Source organism: Tamandua tetradactyla, chromosome 1, assembly GCF_023851605.1.
Source record: "Tamandua tetradactyla isolate mTamTet1 chromosome 1, mTamTet1.pri, whole genome shotgun sequence".
Taxonomy (NCBI): domain Eukaryota; kingdom Metazoa; phylum Chordata; class Mammalia; order Pilosa; family Myrmecophagidae; genus Tamandua; species Tamandua tetradactyla.
In genome coordinates this window covers 94,299,055-94,322,748 of record NC_135327.1, presented here as the reverse complement: position 1 = coordinate 94,322,748, position 23,694 = coordinate 94,299,055, and the positions used below count along the sequence as shown (strand labels likewise).

General features: G+C 39.2%; 1 protein-coding gene across 6 annotated transcripts in view; it reads left to right on the top strand.

Moving 5' to 3' along the window:
* Positions 1-23,694, top strand: part of CREB5 (cAMP responsive element binding protein 5) — a 404,221-nt gene that overhangs the window by 299,103 nt on the left and 81,424 nt on the right. For all 6 annotated transcript variants that reach the window (XM_077120933.1, XM_077120941.1, XM_077120917.1 and 3 more), the window contains 2 exons: positions 4,634-4,760; positions 10,673-10,783. In XM_077120933.1, coding sequence (XP_076977048.1) covers positions 4,634-4,760; positions 10,673-10,783 — 238 coding nt within the window. The remainder of the gene's footprint in view (positions 1-4,633; positions 4,761-10,672; positions 10,784-23,694) is intronic.

Genomic DNA, 23,694 nt, shown 5'->3' with positions numbered 1-23,694 from the left:
TTAGAACATCTAGTTTCCATTTCAAGTCCTAGAATCTGAATATTAGAGCTTCAGAAAGTTTTGAGGTAGCCCAAAGTCTGATACCTTCATTAAATGGTAAATGGTGAAATGGAGAGCCCAAAAGAGACTCTTTCCCTGTGTCAGTGACTCTGATAGCAACAACACCTGGACTCTTTGCCCCCTAGCCCACTATTCTTTCCATTTTACCTCTCTGAAGCTTTTTTTTTTAAATCGCCCCATCTCTAGTTGTTATTATTTTATCTGCTCAATATTTCTTAAATTCTAGGGTCTGATTTTTTTTTGCATGAGCAGGCACTGAAATCAAACCTGGGTCTCCAGCATGGCAGACAAGAACTCTGCCTACCGAGCCACCGTGGCCTGCCCTCTAGGGTCTGATTTTGATGTTGACATTGATCTTCCAATTTTTGAACCTAATGTTTTCTTTTTCTTATCACGTGCCCTCTTTTCTTTGCCTGACCACATAGCAGCCAGCTTTGTACTGCACTCTGTCCTGATAATTTAGTAGACATTCTCCAGTTGTCACACATCCTTTGAAGACCTGGGAATGGACAACAGTCTTCAGTGACCCCCCTCAGATCTTCTAAGTAAAAACAGTGGTCTTTAGCTCTGTAAAGACAGTTGAGCTTGCCCAAGGGCAAAGAAAACGAGTAGACACAGTCTTTGCTTTTCAGACACTCCTAGACTGGAAAACATCTCTTGAGGGGGAGAAATGAGGACATGAAATCTCTTGCTATGGTACCTATCATTCTGTTAAGGACAGTGAAAATACAGTCTGTCATCGTTGACATTTTAATTGAAAGAAAAGCTTACATAGATTTCAGCCGTAAGCAGTATGTTTATACAAGTGTATAAAGAGGAATAATCTGTCAGGTTGGAGAACTCTTAATGCTACAAGACTCAGTTTAGTAATTGAACAATCCAACATGAGCTCACACATCTTACCTTGTTCCATGCCTCAATAATTTTTAGTAGAAATACTTTACCTAGAGGCACATGGTTATTAAAAAGAAGGCTCAGCTTGCTCAAAGTCTGGAATTATTAGCTCATGGCAACAACCCTGCACTGGAGAAAGACTATTAAGTCTTTGTTTTCACAACTTTGCCTCAATTTGCAATCATATTTTCAGAGTCTCACTGATATGTTGTTTGGGAAGCTTTTTTTTAAACAGGAAGAAAACATAATTTCACAGGGACAAGTGATTTCTCATGTTAACAGCGTTGCAATATTTTACTACTTCATGGAAAGTCCAGTTAGCAGTGTGAATATCAAAGGAAATGGACCGTGAATTTGTTTTAGCATAAAAAATCAATTTTAGCTTAGTTAAGGGAGCCACCAAGGTGTGATGGGGGAAACCTAGATTATAGTTGGGTTTGAGCCCAAACTTCTTTTCACGACCCGTGTGACCTTGGACAAATTTAAATATTTCTGATTCAACTGACTCCTGAGTAAAATGGAGTGATTTTACTATCAAATTGCATTGTTTCAAGTCACATGAAGTTAGGGACGTGAAAGTACTTTGAAAAATGTAAAGCATTGTACAAGTACAATATTAAAATCTTTTATGCAAGTGCAATATATCAGTTAATAATTTCTGTTATTTCAATCTACAGGGAGGGAATTAAACATTTAATGCAATTATTCTGGTACCACTCTTGCTTCAGTGATCTGACTATTCTAGACGAATGATTGTTTGGGGGGTCTAAAATACACAGATAAGTACCTCAGTCTAGTCCTTTATATACTTGATGATGGGTAGGCACAGATTTTATTTTTTCGGGTTTGTTTTCGTAGTTTTGAAAGACCTTCAAGGAGCCTAAAAAATTTCATCAGTTTAATAGATGGGGTTTGGGGACATAACATACAGAATTTGTATAAAGCTGTAAACTCAAAACTGTTATGGATCCAAATATACAATGATCTTAAGCTGCCAAATTTTCCCTCCTAGTATTCCTTGTTAATTGGTCTGCTTAGTATTATTCAATAATTATCATTATAACCCCTTGGGAACCCAATACCCTGAAAAATTTTCTTAATTAATGAGGAAATATTTGATATGTTAAATACTATGCCTGGTGTGGAAATAACTGACCTAATAGGAGCAATGAATTAATTGAAACATATCATATCCCAACTATTCTGTACAGCTGGGAGTTTTCTATACAGTTCTGAGAAGAATGAAAACTCATGTTAAATTTAATTATTTCCATCTCTGTAGCAATATTAAGTTGTTTAATTGATTTAAGAAAACATCAACATAAATTGATAACCAAAATTATGTTTAATATGTCAGGTTGGAGACCAAACTTGAATGATGATAATGTGCTGGGCTTTGTTTGTAAAGATGATATTGCAAATCAACATTATAAGAACAAATGTTTTAAGTTGTTTTTCCAGTAACAGTTCATGTTTGTCCCTAATTGTCCATACTGAAAGTATTGCCTCTGATGACTAATGAAGGGATCAGGTATGTAGTACAAGGATGTATGTATGTATGTATGTATGCTTGCATGCATGTATGTGCGTATAGCTGTATGTGGTGCATCTGCATATCTGTGTATCTGTCTATCCATATGTATGTCTGCATGGGTGGGAGGATGGATAGATGTTTAGCTGTATGGGTGAATGTTTATCATTATAAAACTAGGGAGTTCAGTCTTGGACATAGAAGAACTGACCACTATTAAACATTATATGCTTTGATACGCAGCTATTTATTTTTCAGTAAAGTTCCAAACAAAATCTTAAGACTGGAGAATATAAAACTAATATTACCTGTTGACTGAACAACAGTCTATGTCTCTGCAACTGAAGCTATCCTGTTTTCCCTCTGAATGAGGTAGACTTTCAGACGAGTGAAGTTACAAAGTTGCTATAGTATTTCAGAGCAATTGAAAACAGCACTTTCCTAGAATTGTGGAAGATAAATGGCCTTCAAAGGCCATACTGGTCCTTATTGTTTACCCATACTCCAGAGGTCCTAAGAGGACACATCAAGAAATACCCATAGTACTTTGTTTGCTTATTTGAAAAGACTCATCTCATTGTTACGAGGTACTTCTATCAATCTACTCATACATGTACTCTATTAATAAAGCCAGGTGTCGTTTGTGTACATCTACATAATCTCTGTCTCAACACTTTACATTCCTTTATGTTTTCATATATATATACATTCCTAAGCATATAAATGGTGACTAATTTACAGCTAATCTTTCTATGATGTGTGATAGCTAGCTAGGTTTCCAAAGGAGCTCTCCAGCAAAAAGAGTGGAAAACCCAGTCTTCTTTGAAATCATAACAGCAATGCAAAAGGAAAAATTTTGGCATTCTCTCCCATATCTCAATCTCCTGTTTCTCAGCCATTCTGCTTGAGTCACCCATGGGAGGTAAATGAACTCTAAAGAAGGGACCCCTGTGCTACTCCGATGGGGCTCTAAAAGGTCTGTACTCATTTGGGGCATGGGAGAGCCTTTGCCTATGCAGAACATTTCCTATGCAACTTGTACCTAACACCTAGCATGAGAGAATCTCTCTCTTTTTTTTTAGAAAATGTGTTAATTCTGCAAGCCCTAGTTTCTAGTACTGAGGATACTGTCATTTAACATAGACAATTCAAAGGTCCGGGGGGTTTTCTTTGTTTATTTATTTGTTTTGTTTTATATGTTTGCCATTAGGTCTCTATTTAAAAGGACCACACTTATACAGCTCTTAGAGCAAAAGCATGAAGAGATTGAGAGTTTATCCTGGGAGGTCAATTGTTTGCCTTTTTTAATAAACACAAATAATTCCCTTTTCCCTCAGCCTCACATTCCCTGGCTCATTAAATCAGTTTGAGGACCTTCAAAAAAATTTCTGGCAAATTGAAGCAAAAGCTTAAAGTATGTGCTCCCCTGAGTACATGCTTACCCAAGTCCTGCAGGTCAGGCCAAAATCAGTTTCTGTCAAACAGCCTAACACCTCGAGTTATTGTGAAATGAGTAATTGGTAATGGGGGCTGAGCTCTGGACTTGCCTGGGGAAATGCTGGGCTGCAGCGCCAGCAGCCCTGACCCGACTTCTTTGTGTTTGCATCCCGGATTTGTTTTTTTTCCACTCACAGTGGGGAACTATGAAAAGTCAAAACTAATTTCTGTTGGGGATTCATGAATGAAGTGCTCTGCCAATCCACAGAGTGAAAATGTATCCAGAGCAAAGCAAGGCAGGCCACGAGGCAGAGGTGTGGGAGAGTGTGGATAAAACAAATGCACACAGACCTCAGGCTGGAAGGCACTCCAGAGGGCAGAGACTTTTGAGTAAATGCAGGATTTTACCATGAAGTTCCTCTCCTGAGATGCAGGGATTGTAGGAGATCTACCGCTTTGTTGTCTATTGAACATTAGTTAGATAACAGAGTTCAGGAAATGATGTGGAATTTGATGTATTAACTAGGAAGCAGCAAAGGAAACCAGGCTTGTGTTTTATTTGTTATTATTTCCCTAATATCCGCAATTATGTGGCTCTCCCATCAGTGGGTCTCATCTGTCGGATGTGTGGCGGTGCCCTGCTGCTTCTGGACACAGTGAATCCCCTGCTCAGGGCTTCACAAATAATATTTGTTTGTTTTCTGTCCCCAGGCCTGTCCCAGGCTCTCTATCTTCTCTGCTACACCTTCACAACAGACAGAGACATCCCATGCCAGCCTCCATGCCCGGGACCCTGCCCAACCCAACAATGCCAGGATCTTCTGCCGTCTTGATGCCAGTAAGTGCCTCTGGGCATCTCCCAGTGGCTCCTCACACCCCCGAGCCTAGCCACTTTTGAAAGAATAAAGAAAAAGCTGGGATCTACACTGACAGGGAAAGGTAGCAGGTTCTCCTTCTGAATGGAGAGTTGAGCTGTATGCCAATGTCTTTGAGTGCCCAGTTGTGCTTCCCCAACCATCTCACTTACTTTCCCATTATTGTCTCACTTCACTAGTGAGACACGGACCATCTTCCTGCTGGTAACAAGTGAGCCCGCAATTCCCAAGGCATGGATTTATGTTCAGAGAGGCGGTGTTTTGTGACCTCTTCAAGGTCTGCAGTTGGGGCTGTACACAGAGGGTCCTTAGATTGCCAGTGAGTGGTCTAGCCAGGACTCAGAGTAATAATGATCATATAAAATAGCCACTGACATGTATTTATCATATAAATGTTCTATTAAGCAGAAGCATTTAATGAGTGCTTACCATGTGCTAGTCTCTCTTCCAAGCACTGCATCAACATTTGAAACAATCCAGTGAGGTAGTCACTATTACTGTTCCCAGTTTTTGTTTTTATTTTTAACTTTTTAATTATATAATATAACATATGTACAAAGCAAAGAAAGAAAAAAACAATAGTTTTCAAAGCACCCTTCAACAAGTAGTTATAGGACAGATCCCACAATTTGTCATGGGCTACCATACCATCCTTTCAAATTTTTCCTTCTAGCTGCTCCAGAATATAGGAGGCTAGAAGGAATAAATATTTTATATCACAGTCGACTTTTTTTTTTTTTTTTGGCAGGAGGGTTCATGGTCCAGGAATCAAACCCGGGTCTCCCATATGAAAGGTGACCATTCTACCACTGAACCACCCGTGCACCCTTTTTTTCTTTTTTGTAAAAAATAACATATATACAAAAAAGCAATAAATTTCAAAGCACAGCACCACAATTAGTTGTAGAACAGATTTCAGAGTTTGGAATGGGTTACAATTCCACAATTTTAGGTTTTTACTTCTAGCTGCTCTAAGATACTAGAGACCAAAAAAAATATCAATTTAATGATTCAGCAATCATATTCATTTGTTAAAGCCTACCTTCTTTGTATAACTGCACCATCACCTTGGATCTTTCTATCCCACTCTTTAGGGGTATTTGGGCTACAGCCGTTCTTACTTTTTCATATTGAAAGAGGCTGTCAGTAATATGGGGAAGGGAGGTAGAACTAGCCAATGTTCTGGAGAGGGTGGCCGCTCTAGGTTTCAGGACTTATCTGGTCCAGAGACCCATCTGGAGGTTGTACGTTTCTGGAAAGTTATCATGGTGCATGGAACCTTTTGTAGAATCTTACATATTGCCCTAGGTGTTCTTTAGGATTGGCTGGAATGGTTTCGGTTGGGGTTTGACAAGTTATGACAGGTAGCAATGTCTATCTGAAGCTTGCTGTCCCTAGTTTTTGAAGGAGGGAAGTAAGGAAGTAACTTGCTCAGCTGAGAAGCAGAGTAGCAGAGTTCTGAACCCAGGGATTCTGGCTCCAGAGCCCAGTCTCCAAACCACTGTGTGATTTGTACATTATCTCCTTTAACTCTCACAACAAACCCGTAAGGTGGGCACTGCTATCACCCGCATTTGGCAGATGAGAGTACTGAGGCATGGGGTGACTGGGGGATTTGGCTCAGGCCACAGAGCTGGTAGCTGATGAAGTCAGGATTTTAATCCAGGTGCTCTGACTCTAGAGTCCTAGACTAAATTATTATATTATACTGCTCCCTCCCTTTGAAAATGATTAGAAACAGATTGTTCCAGAGGAACCATGTGCTCCTTACACAGATCCCTCTTTTTACCTCTTCTTCACCCTCCCTGGCATTGTGCTGTGGTGAACACGGCCTGTGGTATTAATCCCAGGACCACTCAATAGGACGGTGGCATTTGAATTAATCCCTTCCCGCAACCACAAGACAATACCTTACAGAGCATGTGAGCTTCATAAGGAATTGTCTATGTCTGTTATTTCATTTTCACTTCACAGCAGTTACCATAGTAAAAGTATTATAACCGTTTTACAGAACTGAAATTGAGGAGTAAGCAGTTGAAGGGAGTTGTCTGCTGTCATACAGATTGTGAGAGAAGAATTGTGACCAGAGCTCACATCTCAATTCATGCTGGGGAGCTCACATCATCCCTAGTTGAGCAATTTAAAATCTCAGTGTAGACAGAGCAGTTAGGAGTGCTTGGTGGTCTCAGTGTAGAGGAATGGACCTGCCCACTGAAAATAGTGGATGGATGATCAACAGACCAGACATGGTCTTTGCAAAATTGGGCCAGAAGGATGAATTGGGTTGATTAACCAGGGTTTCATTCAAATGAAATAATTGCATGAAGCTGTTTTCATTTAGGCTCTAAATCCTACTTGTCCAAAATTAATTTCTGTTTGAAATTTCTCTATGTCATCCAGAAAAAAGACCACTGCAGCTGCTTTTTTTTTTTCTTCCATTTGGCCAACCTGTGTACCATTCCCAGAGGTACGTTTGGGCTAAAAGGGCCCAGAGAAAAGAAAGGCCACTTTGACTACCTGGTAGTGGCTGCTAGCACATGATTTCTTCATGGTAGAATGTTGATGCTTCAATATAGAAGCAAAAGTTTAGGTAGTTAAGAGCCAGTGTAGACAAAAGCACTGGATTCCACCCTCCTGGGAATTCCCAAACTCATGTTGGTGAAGCGTTCAGCTGGAGTGATAACAGGTGTCAGTGTAGAGTGGTGGTTCTCTATCAGGAATGATTTTGCCCCCAAGGAGACATGTGGCAATATCTGGAGACATTTTTGTTTTTTACAAATGGACAAGGGGGTGCAGGGTTAATGCTACAGGTATCTAGTGAGAGGAGGCAAAGGTTGCTGCTAAACATCCTATAATGCACATAATCCTCACAAAAAAAGAATTATCCAACCCAAAATGTCAACAGTGCCAGTTTGAACAAACCTAATCTAGAATGGGACTAATGTAACTAATGCAAATGAATATACGATTGCCAAATTGTATATCCCGAGATGTATAGACCCTAGAAATCTGGACCTTTTCTTCCTTATTACCATGAAACCAGCTCCTGTGCTTTGGCATTTCAAGTCTGATCAAAAACAATCTCATCCCTTAGAGTTCTTGCCCCAGGAAACCATCACTCCCTGGGCATAAAAAATAAATCTGTGTCTTTTGGTGAAGGTAAGATTCTTAACTGATTTGTAAGGTATACCACCAGGCCACATATTTTGCAAAGCCTTAGATGTGAAACAAAATGATGTTATTTGTTCATTCATTCATCCATTATTCATTTCACAAGCTTTCGTTGAGTACCTTCTATGTGCCAAGTGCTGGCTATAAGCTGGGGTACAGTGAAAAACAAGACAGGCATTATCTTCGTGGAGTTCTGGATTGTGATTTCATATCTTGAAAGTTAAATGTTTAAATAATTTGGGAGCATGAACTTTGACTTTTAATTACAAATAATTACCGTGAACTGCAGACTTCTAGCTCCTATTTTTGAGTTTGTGTTAAAGGAAAAGAAAGAGCTTAAAAAAATATTCAGGACATGTACCTGCAATGCTATATGTCTCTCAGTACTCAGCAAAACCACTTTCATCTCCTTGCCTCTTAATTCTAGTCAACTCTTTAAAACCTAGCTCCTGGTGCCGAGTTTTATTGGTATAAAGCACCAAATAGTTGTTTTTAAGAGGCTTTGCTTACCTCCTGATTCTATAAGACAACAAACTTGACCATGGAAAAGTGCAGATTTTTTTCAGATAGAGAAATTAACCTGTTTTTAGTGTTCTGTCTAATTAGAGTAGCTATCTGACTTTGTTAGTGGTTTGTGAGTTTTGGGGTAAAAATAGTCATAAAATATTTATGACTTTATTTATAATATAAATAATATAATTATATGCATATACAATATAAATCCTTCCAGTATTTTATGCATATATATGCATATATAATGTAAATATAATATAAATAAAATATTTATTTATTTTCCATAAAATATAACTTTTCTCACTACTGTATAGTACACAGTAACTAGTAGCTTAAAAATCGCTGCTTAGAGAAAAAAAAAAAATCCCTGCACAGTAATTTGTACTTCTGAAAGATCCTTCTCTGAAAAACTGAAAGCAAAAGCTCATGCAGGCTTTGATTACTGTCTAGAAGAGAGTCACCAAATGGAATAAAGGGGTCAAATACAATTCTAACTCTCCTATCCCCTCAGCTCTTGGAAGTGGAAGTTATAAGTAATAAGCTTATTTTAGAGCAATAAAACTTTTGAATTCTCCCTGGCTTGAAACTGGAGTACCAAAGCCATCAGAAGATTTAGGAGGTACATGGAAGTGTACATGTGCACATTTTATTTTAAATTTTAGAAGTGCTCTAGAACGTACAGAAAAGTCCCCTTCATTAAATAGCTCCTCTTGGAACTAGTCTCACACATCTACACACTGCTAGATCATTGATAGACTAATCAAGACTGAGCATCTTTTACTGTTGCAAGGAATCATGTCAGCTAATTCACACATTAATGTCATGATTACCCCCCCCCCATTCCCACCCAGGGTAGGCACAGCTGGAATCACAGTCATAGAATCACAGCAATGAAAGGGAGCTTAAGGGTCCTTTAGTTCAACTCTTGTTTATGTAATTCTCCTCCCCACTATTTGCACACCTCTAGTAATGAGGAACTCTACACTTTCCAAGACTACGTAGGCTAACCTTGAACAGAAACCTGGTTCCCTAAAATTTCCAACTATTGTTTTCATTTCCATCCTTTGGGAGATGGGAAAACACATGCATTGAAGAATCTGTGCCCCTTCCCCCGGCCCCCTGTGGCAAGCCCAATTATTTTCTGTTTGGATTTAGTATTAAGTGTACTTGTTTTATTCAGAGTCTTTGAAGATTGTTCATTCTCTAGCAAACAGATAATATAAATCAAGCATGCCCTTTTCTGACTGAAGTAGGGATTTTGCTGATTTTACCTTTTTATCAGGAAAATCCTGAAGACAAAAATTCCAGATCTCAGTTCAGATATTTGAATGATACTCATTTTCAACGTGTCTTAGTTTCCTGGGGCTGCCATAACTACCACCAACTAGATGGCTTAACACAACAGAAATGTATTGTCTCACAGTTCTGGAGGCTAGAATGCCATAGTCAAGGTGTCAGCAGGACCTCGCTTCATGTGAAACCTATAGGGGAGAATCTTCCTAGCCTCCTCCAGCTCCTGGGGTGTGCTGGCAACCCTTGGTGTTCCTTGGTTTGTAGATGCATCACTCCAACCTGTGCCTCTGTTGCTTAGAAATTTGACCAGGTTAAAGGAGAAAGGAGCTGTGCCTAAGGCAGCAGCTCAGATGTCTGTGCTGGATCACTTTGATTGTGTTTATGAACCAGAACTAACAGGAAGACCCACCATATTTGAGAGCCTTGCTTTTAAATTTTATGTTGTTTATTTTTTTCTTATTGCCAAAATGATTCATGTCCCCTGTATAAAATGTAGCGGGGAGGAGCTGTAGATCACCTGAATAACTATTTGGTAAATTTGCTATATATCCTTCCAGTATTTTTTATGCATGTAAAAATTCCTTACAACAGTAATAATAAACCTTATAAGTGGTGGTTGTAGTATTTGCAAAAGTGGAAATATTCTGTAATTTTGTTTAGAAATCACCTAGCCTAACTATGCAGTTCTCTTTGGAATGGTGGATCTTCTATAGAAGGTACAGGTTTGGAGAATTCTTTTATGGGTTAAGAAATACATTTTTACCTTGCACCAAAAAGGTTTTCTCAGGAGTTAGCCAAAGAAATATTAAACAGTCCACTTGAAAGAGAAATGCAGCTTTGTGTATGGTCTAAACTGTCTTTCTCAGATTTCTAATTATGTTGCTTTCTTTTCTCTTAGATGGAGAGACAAATGTCAGTGAATTCCAACATCATGGGGATGCAAGGTCCAAATCTCAGTAACCCCTGTGCTTCTCCCCAAGTCCAACCAATGCATTCAGAAGCCAAAATGGTAAATAATCATTCTTTCATGACTTTTTCTTTTGACGTCTATTCTGATTCCAAAATTTCAGTTAAGTAACATAAGCAGTTCAATCTTTGTGCCCTGAATAGGTCTTTCTGTGGAAAGGTTGTACATAGATTGGTTCTTTCTTTGAGGGTATTTATTACTGAACCTTGGTGTTGGATAATCAATCTTTTAACAGGCATTGGATCAGCACGTGGCATTAATGAAAGGGACATTTAGAAGTTTGGGGAGCTCCATAGGAGTTGGGGTTGGAGATACCCAAGTATGTATATATTTGTTTATAATGTGAAATAAAAATAATCTAGACTTTCTCCTTCTTCAAGGCAGTAGTTTCAATGCTACTGTCCTTGTCTCTGTATCCGATAAAATATGTATTTGACTTTTGAGCATAGACACTGTTACGGAAATACTTTGTGTTTTTTCACCTTAGTTTTCAGATGTGACATTGCTTTGAAAGAATCCGAGACTTATTTTCTTGCAGGCTAACTGCAACCCTTACTGAAAAGCATGACAGTGTTTGCAAAATAAAGTAAACTTGCCGTGTATTCAGTGGAGTTAATTGAAGCAGACCATTCCATTTTCATATAGTTAAATTCTGGCCATTGCAATTAGCAAAGTATCAGATGACAACAGAATAAACAGCAGCAAATTTTTGAATATCTGCCGTTAGATAATGATAGCTTTTGCTATGAGTTGAGATTTATTTGGTTTGCTGACTGAGAACACTCGGGACCATATCTGATGGTTAATGTGAGGAGACTATTGACTGTTCTGAAAGTTACCTATTAATTCATGTGCAGGAGTAAGCTCAGATCGAGTGGCTTAGTTTTCAGTGACAGTGATAGTTTTTCTCTGCTGCCTGCCTTGGTCACTTTCTCTTGGAACCTACGTTCAGTTGATTTGAAGCTTCTTGACCCAAGGAAGCAATCCAACTCCCAGTGTTGACCACCTTGGGCAAATAAAATCTGTGGTCAAGAGAGTTCTCTTTGCTGTGCCATAGACGCCGTGGCATGCCAAATGGCATCAGCATCTAAATGCAAACTCATTAAATCTTTTTGGAATTGGCAAATATTTTTTCAACTAAAGCGCTGCAGAGCCAAACCAAATACTTGCTGGCAGAGTAAAGTTCAAACTGGCATCTGGCATCCCTTTTGGAGACCAAAGTAATGCCATTTAACTTTTTTTTTTTTTAAGGAAAATAAAAAATGAACTGTGAAGGTACTTAAGAAAAAAACAAAATTAAGTTGTTTGTGTGTATGAGTAAGTATTCTGCGTCTAAGTATCAGCATCAATCCCCCAGTTGAATTATTTCTACATCTTCCTGTTTGGTTCAAGGTCTGTATTCCATTTGGGGTCCTCCCAGCTGAACTTCAGATGAATTATAAAACATAATTCCAAACCAAATTTCTCTGCCAATTGATATTCACTGGATTTTATGCCACCCCTTAACTCGAAAAAGGAAAATGCTTCCAAAGGTGGTATAGGTTTATAGTTGTGTGTATGTATAAAAATTTTTAAATGTGATACAGAAAATTAATATTGAATAATATTAGCAGAGACAAAAGGAAATCATCTGTACTTCTAAAAATAGTATTATTCCAAAAATGTTTGTCAAATTCATTTATTGAACAAGTACACTACTATGCTGATTCATTTTCTAAGTGAATAGATATTTCCAGGTCTATAATATCTGGTTTAATGAACTTGATCATGAAGTTGGGGCTTAGGGAACACAACTATTCTCCCTCCCCAGGCTTCCACCCCCGCTACCATTGCTACCACTACGTTAAACTAAAGGGGGAAAAAATGGTTGTGTTGGCCACTTCGATTTCGGAAGAATAGCATCCGTTTAGTAATTTAGAAAGTGTTAAATAAGCGAATTTTCATGCCTCACTCAGCAGCTCTGTCCTAATTCCTTTGCTTTGTTCGCTGGAGCAAATAGCCATTGCCATCGACTAACCCTATGATATTTTCTAGCAGCTTTGGGCTGCTCAGATGACACGCTTTTATGAAATACAAAGTAGTAAAGAAAAAAAAAATCTTCCGTGGTTTCAATGTCAGCCAGAGCCTCCCCAGGTTTCTCCAAGCTGTCGGCTTTGTTGTTCTATGCCTAATTTTCTTCCTGTATAAGACTGGAATGGATTCCAGATTTCAACTAAGACTCTTGTTTCACTGTTTTCAAGGACTTTTCCAAAGGTCACACATGGGCTATTATGATGAATGCACTCTGCAGGGTGTGTCCTCGGAGCACACAAGTAACCAGAGAGCTACGGTGGAGGTGTTTCCCACACAGTGCCACAGACTTTTTCTCATGTGGACAGTGGTGTCCGGCGAGTCCATTTCACACTCTCTATTGGCCATCAGCAAAAGCAATCATCCTGAATCTCTGGTGAAACTTAGAGGTCTTGGAGATCGAGAAAAGTTTAAGACAGGAGTGCATGAAACTTTCAGCTCTTTTAAAAGCTCTCTGACTAGTGATTGTCCTCTAGAGCACATCAATTTTCCTTGTTTATAGTTATTAATAGTGTGAGATAGAGCAAAATAGATGTCCTTGATAAGTTCTACAGGGCATTAATTTGCTACATCCTATGTCAAGAAACACAGTCACCATTCTATTTAATGTATATTAGTATCTGACAATATACGTCAATTTACTTTAGTCACAGCTCTCCAAGCTAGTTTTATCATAATTCTGACAGATTATAATTTAGTTTTATGGATTCTTTTTCTGAAGAATTAAGCCAACAGATGTATGACTTTGCAATTATACAAGTGAATAGATACATTTGAATTTTGTTTGCGGGTCAGAGCAGACTCAGAGCTGTGACAGCCTTCCATCTTTTTAACCACCCAGAATAACAGGCTCTTCCTTCCAGATTCCTCGAATTGGTGGGTGTCCTTTATGAAAATAGGGTCTGCTAGAAAGGAAATGTATTGAATACCCGGTTGGCATTTTTAAAATTTTTCAAAGGGGAAAGGGAGGAAGGGAGGAGTGTGAGCAGAGTGAAATGGAAAGGGGGAGGAAGTGGGAAGCACAGAGGTTAGGCCAAATGTCAACAATGGCAGGAACTATTTCCAGCCTCTGAGGGTACAGGCAGCTTGTAGCGATGTGGTTTCGGTGACCTCAGAGCCATGCAAATTTTTACTCATTTCTGTTTGTGGGAATTAAACCAATTTCTACCTAGCTTTAAAAGAGTTGAGTTTTTGCTGTGGTTTTTAAGAAGTGGCTAATAGATTTGGAAACTAAATAAGGGGAAAGAAAACAAAACAAAACAAAAACCGGTCCATGTGCCTGTCTCGTGTCTCTTTAACGATGGCTGACCACCACCATATGGGAACTGGGTAAAATGAGGGATGGCACATAAGCAACTGTTTGGGGAGGGCTCTGGCCACTCGGCTCAGATTTCAGCTTAAGCTTGGACAGGGAGTATTTGTAGTGGGAAGAGGGTATGAACCAGGAGGAAGCCAGTGTTTCCTGTTATGTGCCCGGCACAGCTCACTGTATGGCTGTGACCTGATTTTGTCCTCACGACGGCACCGCGGTGGAGGGATTATCCCCATTTCACAGCTGATGCAACTGAGGCTGCAAGAGGTTAATAAAATGGCCCCATGTCACAGCACTTAGCAAAGGCTAAAGTTTTCAGTGGCAAAACTTTTCTCATCACAAAATTGGTCCTTTGAACAAAAATATTATGCAACTGTCGGATGTCAGTAATCAGAAGATTAAATTAGATTATTGTGGGTTAATTTATATTTACATACAAATGGAGACAAGGATGGCAAGGATTATTTCAACCTATAGATAACCTGGAAAAGATGTGGAGTGATTGGCAGGCTATCACATCCTCCCTCCTTTTGTCCCTGGTCCCATTATGTGGTTCTGCTTCACTGCCTCCTTATCCAAACACGTTTTTTACTCAAATTCCTTTTGGCCTTGTCTTATTTATTTTTTTATTTTTGTATGCTGCACGGCAGGGGGTCACATTTCATTCTTTTTCCTTGTGAGTATCCCCTTATCGCAGCACCATTTGTTGAACTTTTGTTTGTTTGTTCAGTTGGTTGGGTGGTTTTTTGTTTGTTTGTTTGGGAAGTGCATGGACCAGGAATCGAACCTGGGTCTCCCACAACGCAGGTGAGAATTCTACCATTGAACTACCCTTGCACCCTGGCCTTGTCTTATTTTACATGTTTGTCTCCCCCATTTGTCTGTTTGGAAGCTCCTTGAAGGCAAGACTTGAGTCATGTAAACTCCTTGTACAAAAGGCCCCATGAATGAGAAATGGTTTTAATTGAATTGAGTCGAACTGAAATTGTGGTAAGCAACCAAATCCTGGCAGTGGAGATGGGGTGAGATGAGTGGACAGGAACAAAGGATAAAGCTGTGAGGGAGAGAAGGAAAAACTAGATAAATTCTAAGCCAAATAATCATCCTATAAAGAGTAATTGACTACATTTGATTACTTTTAAAGATATCTAGAAACAATATTCCATCACATTTTTTCCTTGAGAGACAAGTAATATGTCTCTTTTTTATGAAAATAGAAGTTGTAATATCACTACCTTCCTCGGAATTGAAAGTAGTCAATAGTAAATGCTGTTTCTTCCATCATGGTGGACTAATTATGCTATATGTTGGCTGTGAGCTGCCAATACCTGTAGATGCTTAGGTGTGCTGCTTATGGAGTAGATACATGGATGTGCATTAATGAATGAATGAAAAAGACAGGAGAGTCAAGGGCTTTTAGAGATGGAGGTTACTTAGTGAAGACCTTGCCCAAATTCCTCATTTCACAGCGAGGACACCGAGGTCTGTGAAGACTTAGGGAGATCAGGCAATCTTTTAAATGTAAAGGTGGAGCCAGAACTCAGGTCTTCTCAGTTCTGCCCAGAGCTGTGCTCTCCCTGTCAGCTGGACCAATAAATGGCTGAGTGTGCATCTTTCCTTGGACCATGGTTTCCTCCTGACAGACTGGCGGACAAGAGCTAGGGTGGTATAGTGAGCAATCACAGCTCAATGTCCACTTTGTTTTGAATGTCAACCTGGGTGTGTTTGTGTTTGCCTTTCCCCTCCCTAATTATCAAGCTGGATGACTGTTTGCTTACCATGCCCCTTGGCCACCCACTGTCCGAAAGATAAATCACAGTGAAGTCTGGCTCCATATGGAGTTGCCTAGAAAACTTATATATGTGAAAAGATAGTCTCCAGGTAGCATCTCTCCAGCACTGTTGAGAAATACAGCCTTTTGATTTGCCCATTTGATTTAATCTTCCCGGCTTCCCAACTCCCTGAAAGTCCAAGAATAAAAAGTGGTGTATGAAGAGGCTGTCTGCTTCTCAGAAGCTTTGTGGCAGGTCAGGAAATACTGTTGACTTTAAGGAAGCTCTCATTAACTTTTCAGTCTTGCTGGCTGCCATGCATCCCCAGAGCCAGTGATCAGGAACATAATGACGTATGAACTGAGATGACCACTGTTTACAGAATCTCCTTTTGTCCTGCTAGAAAAACCACTGTCCAATAAGCAAATGAATTAGAGTTCATTTAAGATTCCATGACATAGCAACCATAAAAATCTGTGCTCACGAGTGCATGGGTGGTTCAGTGGTCGAATGCTTGTCTTCCATTTGGGAGACCTGTGTTCGATTCCTGGACCATGCACTCCTCAAAAAAAAATTAAAAATCATAATTATTAAAAATACTAATAAGTATGCTGTGTCTTATTTTGCAGATGATTTGCCTTCTTAAAGCACCTTGATAGAGAGTAGCAATTGCTGATATTCATTAAGCGCATATGTATATGGCAGGAACTGTGCTAACCATCTTGCAATATGCTATCTCATTTAATCCCCGCACAATCAGATGAGAGAGATACTATTCTTGATATCATTTTACAAAATAATAAACTGCAAAAGTGGATAGCTTGTAGAAGAAACACAGAGCTGGTAAAATGTGGGATAGATGTGAACCCAGGCTTTGGGGGTCCGTCCTGACCCTTAGCAATGAGGTTTTGCCAGCAATACAAGTGACTGACCATCCTATGAGTTTTTCATAGTAGGGTGTGATGCAAAGTGCTGCAAAGCATGCATTGTCTCACTGGAGCCTCACAGCAACCCTGTAGAGTTGACAGGAAAATGTTGTCATCCCCATTTCATTGACACAAAGAGGTTAAATGACTTTTCCGTTTATCACCCAGGAGTATAATCCTATAAACTGTTAGTCCACATATCCTTTGATTTTTGTCCTGTGTCATCTTTATCACACAGTCTCCTCCTGATGTCCCCATGGTAACTTTTTCTGAATAAAAGTGAGCCCATATAAAAACTCAGTGGTATAAAGAGGGAAGAGGCTCAAATTAATAGCTCAGGCCTATTACTCTGTTAGTTTATGCCTATTACCTTCTCAAGGCCTCATCAGCTAAAGACTGGAGAGGAGATTTCTTCATATTTCTATCTGGCCAAGACAAACGCTGGATTTGAATTTAGCCATTGTTATGAAAGGAATAAAAGTAACAGCACTCCTCTGAGAGCTAATAGAAGCCCTAGTTCCTCTTTCTGTTGACTGAAAGTCTAACTTCTCATAGGCCAGTGCCACTTTGACCATTTAAATTGAAGAAGGTTGAAGCAATAAATTGAAGGCTAAAGCAATTTAGCCCATGTATTTCTTTTTTTTTTGGTAAATATGAATGATTAGATTATGAGATCACTGATAAGAGCTGGCAACCATTTATTTATATCCCTAAAGAACAGGTCAGAACATGGATTTTATTTGCCTTGAAAGCTGCAATTTGAGAGATTAACAGTTGGCTATGAATCACCAAGTTCCAAGGCAGAAAAGGAGTTTAAGGATTATTTTAGTAAAACCCTTTCCTTTAAGAAACAAAGGACTGAAATTCAGGTGAATAAGTTGTCCAAGGTCACACAGACAGTTAGTGACAGAAGGGGAATTAGAACCCAGATCCCTGGTTTTCAAGTTTATTAAACTTCACTCTCCATGTTCTGGTCAAACATGGAGAGTTCTGGGCTTCCTCGGGAAACCCATTGGCTAATTGCTGTGACAGTGAACTTCCTAAGTGGGGTATTTCCCAAAGTGTTTTCTGTAGGTTGACAGAGAACAAGACAGAGATGGGACAGGAAGAGTTTCAATCAGTTTTTTCCCTTTATGTCAACTGGTAGTTGAAGCCAACCCTCGGAGAACCTGAAGGAATGGGATATTTCACTGTGATCCTTCCTGATACCTGTTGGTCTTGCCATGAGACCAACAGGCTATTCTTGTTATCCAAAATGGAACACCCACTTAGCATGCCATTTCTTAGCACCTACAAATTGCCTTGATTTAGCCCTCCACCAACCAAAGTTCCCCATGTCTCCTATGTTCTTTGGGTCTACATGGATCTTACTTGGGCTTCCAGAGCTCTGTACTGTGCCGGTGTGGAGTAGTGACAGAGCCCACTCACTCACACAAGCACAAAGGGGAATTGAAATGCCTCTCTCTGTGGGTCTCTCCTCTCCGCTTGCCCCTCCTTCACCCTCACAACCAGCAACTCATACACGCATTCAGATGTTCTCCTAGTACTCACTGCCTTCCTGGGTTGATTTCTTTTTCTTTCTGCCAGCATCCACCCTGTTTTGGTAGCCATGGCAACAGGTATAATACAATCCCAATATTTGCTCATTACTTCTATCAACCAGCCCAGCACATGCATTGCTGGGTCTTGTTTTTGTGTTTGTTTAGTGTTCCCAAACCTGAAGTCAGATGCGTCTGGGCAAGGAAACTGCATGCAGTCTGGTTCAGAACATCCCCTCTCAGACAAAGTTTTCAGGCACGTCTTCTCTGGCTGTTTGTATATGTGTACGTGTGTCCCTACCTGCTTTGGAAGGCTGTACAAATAAGCTTAATTTGTGTCAGAAAAGCCAGGGACAAAAAGGAAATTTTACGAATCGTGTTATAAGGCAATTCTGCTTTGCAGAGATATATTTTGGTCCTTTTCTTGGAATTTATGTAGCTAACACTTTCCAAGATTTTTGCCAGCACAGCTAATAATTGAAAGTTTGCTTTGCACTTTGGGATGATGGCTCTGTGCTGATTTGGTATTTATGTGGGAAGTACTGAAGATCTGTTAGAAAATTCGTGACTTGGGAGGGATGAAAGGTGAAGCATTAGGGTAGACAGAGGAGGCAGAGTTTTCCTACAGTTTGGGGTTTTCTTTTCTTAAAATAATAAAACAGAGAATCCAATCTTTAAGTCCAAAAATAACAAAGAATACATTTCCCCTTCCTTAGTATAATTTTAATTTGTCTTTTTACCCCCATGAGTTTGAAAAACTAGCTGGATAGTGCTATCTGATGGCTATATTGCCTTAGCATGAATAAAATGAATTGTTAGGCTTACAGAATAGTTAGGTCCCAAATAATAATAATTAAACAAAACCCAATACCAAGCATTTATGTTTAAAAGCTATAAACATAGTTGCCGGAACAGAAGATGTGTTTAAGGAGGAGGAGATTTTTATCTAACCATGGCCTTGGGTTCTGAGAGATTCAATGTGGAACCTGAGAAGCAAGGCAGTATCCTGACTTCAATAGATCTGAAGTGTAAGGGGGAGGAGGGCCACTCATGGGTAGAATTTCAGAGTTAGCCAAGTGTTTCACTTGCACACTTTTCCAGAATGTCCTTTTCCCACTTGGAACTGCTGCCTAGCACCACACCCATGATTTCATTCTGTGCCAGGCCTCGGTCCGGTCCTGTGTCCCATCCAGCCTCTCACCCTCCACTCATTTTGCCACACCACAGGCACTCTCCAGACACCTCTCCCGTGGACCTGGTTGAGTTCTTGCTCTCTCTGGCTGCCTTGCCTGTTGTACATTATTTCCTTTGCATTTAATCCTCTTGTGTCTCTGCAGACCCTCTCCTCCTATTTTCATGACTCAGCTCAAATACTTCCCTGGGGAGTCTTCTCAACCCCTTCCCTGGTAGACAGGAGCCACACCTAATCCTAGGGTAGACTCCACTTGCACCTTGTTTATCCCTTCCTTATAGAGCTTTGCTATGTTGTCATTGTCTGTGAACTTGTCTCATCGCCAGCCTGTTCGCTCACTGAGAAAAGAGGCCAATCTGATTCAATCATGTCCCCGGATTGGCATCTCCCCTATACAGGCTAGGTACATAGTAAATGTTTGTTGATTGAATGAGTGAAGGAAAGTCTCATAAAGTAATTTAGAAGGAACATGTTATCATGACTTAAAATGTCACCCACACCAGGGGCTATTTGATTTTTTTTTTTAAGTTCCAGGGAGAAGGTAGGACTTAAAAGTGATTCAGGAATAGTTGAATTTCAGGTCCCATGGGGTGAGAGAGAGTTGTCTGAACAGGTGGGAATCCTCCCCACAGTTTCCCAAATCACTCATTAATAGCTGGGTCCTCTGCCAGCCATAGTCACGTGTGCTCTGGATTCTGCGTTGTGACACCATCTGAAGTTGCCTTATGCCAAGATGCTTTGATACTTCAGCATTGAAATCCTCTTAGTGCAGGCCCGAGACTTTAGCACATTTTTATTACATGGATTTGTGAATTTCAGTGTAGTTTTGGTCATACTTATATGGTGGTAAACTTTTCGAGATATTTAAACATCATTGCTTTATCTCTCTCTCTAAGTCTAAATATTTCTGTAATCCAGAAACTATTTAGTCATCTGGATAACTTTTCTTTCTTCAGTTATGTTTTTTATTTTTTTTAATTTAAAAGTCAAATTGAATATTTTAGAAAATTTAAAGTAGAAGAAGCAGAGTGAAAATCTTCTTTGCCTTTTTTCCCTGTTCATGCGTGTAATATATCAAATTTGGGATTATAATGAATATATACTTTATATCCTGCTTTTTTTCATTTTATAATATATTAATAGCATTTTTTCCATATTATTAAGTATTTTTAAAGCATCAATTTAATAAATATATCATTGAATATATACTTTATATCCTGCTTTTTTTCATTTTACAATATATTAATAGCATTTTTTCCATATTATTAAGTATTTTTTAAAACATCAATTTAATAAATATATCATTTATTCTAGGGTATCACATAAAACATTTAACTTTTCCCTTATTTCTATTCCTGGCTATTTAGATTTTCTCTACTGGAAATAGCCCTTCAATTATAAAAACAAAAACAAACCAAAAAACTGATCTGTAATATTTAATTGCATCTTTGATTGTTTCTCTAGGATAGCTTCCCAGAATTAGGATTACCAGGGCAAAAAGAATAAACATCGTAAAAACTTTGTATATATACTGCCAAACTGTGTAAACTTTATACCAATTTTCACTCCTGCCTGTAATATATGAGGATGTCCAGCTTTTAGCATTTCAGAAGCATTAAGCCTGAGCATTTTAAACAGGGTCTTCCCTAGTTTGTGTTTTTAGTTCTCACACTACAGGTAATGTTGGACACCTTTTTGTTGGCCACTTTTATTCTTTGATAAATTTTACTTTATGGCAATTTTTCTTAATTGGGCTTAATACCAGAATCCAGGGAGCTAATGACAAAGCAAATTGTCCTCCCTCTACTGCAGTTTTCAAATTCTTATTAAACTCACCAGTTTTACTGCCTTAGTTTACTGACTATCTTCTTTTTTTTTTTTTTTTTTTTTTTTTAAAGGAAAGACAGAGAGAAGGAAGGAAGGAAGGAAGGAAGAAAGGGAAACATCTTTAAACATTTTCTTGTTTTATTGTATTCTGTTTCTCCGTTTTTGTTACATGGGCTGGGGCCGGGAATCGAACCGAGGTCCTCCGGCATAGCAGGCAAGCACTTTGCCCGCTGAGCCACCGCGGCCTGCCCCTGACTATCTTCTTGTTATCTGAGACTAAATGCAGAGCTTAAAAAATACTTGGTAGAGTTTTACTTTGTCTCTCATTACTTTGTTGCTTGGAAGCTCAGTGTTTTGAGGTGTTTGTGTGTTTGTGATTTAAAACGCACTAAGTTATGAATTTTTGTAGTTATTCAATTTGCTTAATGCAAAAATGTGGGCTTCCCTAGTAATATTAATGAGATTCTTCTACACTGTCTGTGTTTAAGCAATCCCTGTTTATTTAAATAAATACCCAAGTATCTTAAAGCGGGGAAGAGTGTTTGTAGCATCCCAGTTGCCTGAGATATCATTACATGGACCCGGCTCTTATCCATTTATGACAAGTGAATCTCTGACCATTTTCATTGTACACATCACTCTGTAAGTATATGGGTTCATACTGGTGAAACTTAGCACCATTACTAGATGGTTAAATGTTGCTGAATCCATTCTTAAGCAAGAAATGTAAACAAAATATAACTTGTTTTAAGTCTCACATGGTGATATGAATAGAATGTTTTAAGTTACAGGAGCCCTCTTGTTAAATAAACCAAACCTTCTTAATATATATAGGGCCCTTGAGGGCAGGGACCTGTATATCTCGCATATTGCTGTCACAAAATGTTGATTTGTCAAACGCATGAGTATTAGTAAGTATTGCATAATATTAGACATTCATTAGTGCTCATTATTATCTGTCAGCCATGTGCTCACCCCACGGTGAAGATGCAGTGAGCAACTAAACATAAAGCACTTAGAATAGGCATTTACGGATGGTATCATATTTAATCCTCCCAGCAATCCCCCATGAAGCAGATATCCCCATTTGTATTAGTCAGGGTTCTCTAGGGAAACAGAACAAATAGGAGATATCTGTTAGTATTACGAGATTCTATAATAGCATCTCACACAACTGTGAGGATACATGAGTCCAAATTCCATAGGGCAGGCTGCAGTCTGGAAACATCAATGAAAGTTTTCCATGAATTACCAGGGAGAGGCTGGCTGGCTGATGTAGAGATGAAAGCTCTCTCTTCTGAGTGTTGAAGTCATCACTTTTCCTTCTAAAGCCTTTAACTGATTGGATTAAACATTGGTCGTTGCTGAAGATGCTCTCTTTAGTTGATTGTAGATGCAGTCGACTTACTCATGAAGTGAGTCCACAAAATGTCCTTGAAGTATCAGTAAGGCCAGTGATTGCTTGGCCAGACAACTATTACCTGGCCGAGTTGATACATGAGCCTAACCATCACACCATTTTTACAGGCACGTGAACTGATGCACAGAAGAAAACCCTGTCACACAGACAGCAAGTGGCAGACTCAGGATTTGGCATTTTGGGCATTCTAGAAGAGCCTCTGACCCTTCCATCCGGGGTCTTTGTTTTGGTAACCTAAAAACTCCATGGTGGCTGGATTTCAGTAGGGGGAAAAATATGGAAGTGGTGACAGTCAGCAAATATTTATCAGAGCCCTGACATTTCTAGGAGTTTTGCCTGGCACTGTTGTGAATCCCCAAACCCATGCATTTAGGAAATCATTTCCGTGCATGCAGGACAACCCCAATGGAGAGCCAGACTGGCTGTTGTGTTCCTGCCCAGAGCTGTGTGACAAATGCTGCTCAGATCTGCACACCGCAGAAGTTAAAATTGCTGTAGGTCATAGGATTTGGGAGTCAGTTTTAAATATTTGAGCCTTTTATGTGGAAATGGAAAATACCAAAGTCACTGTTGTCTTTAACAGTTGCATTACTAATGACTGCTAGCTCATATTTTAAGATATAAAGAACATTTCATACCTTTCACATTTACTATTAAGCCAGCCTTCTATGGAAACCACATCTCTCAACTGGTATTAAGAATATAGTTGAAATTCAAGAATTTTTTTTTTCTTGAAAAGCAGGATGAGGTATTGTTTGAGAATGAAGATGCTAGAATCAGTTTCCTTGGCTTCAGTTACTAGCTTTACCTCTCTGATGCTTGTTTGTCCATTTATAAAATCGGGATAATAGTAGAATCTCTCTTATAGTGTTGTTTTGAGGATTAAATGAGGTACA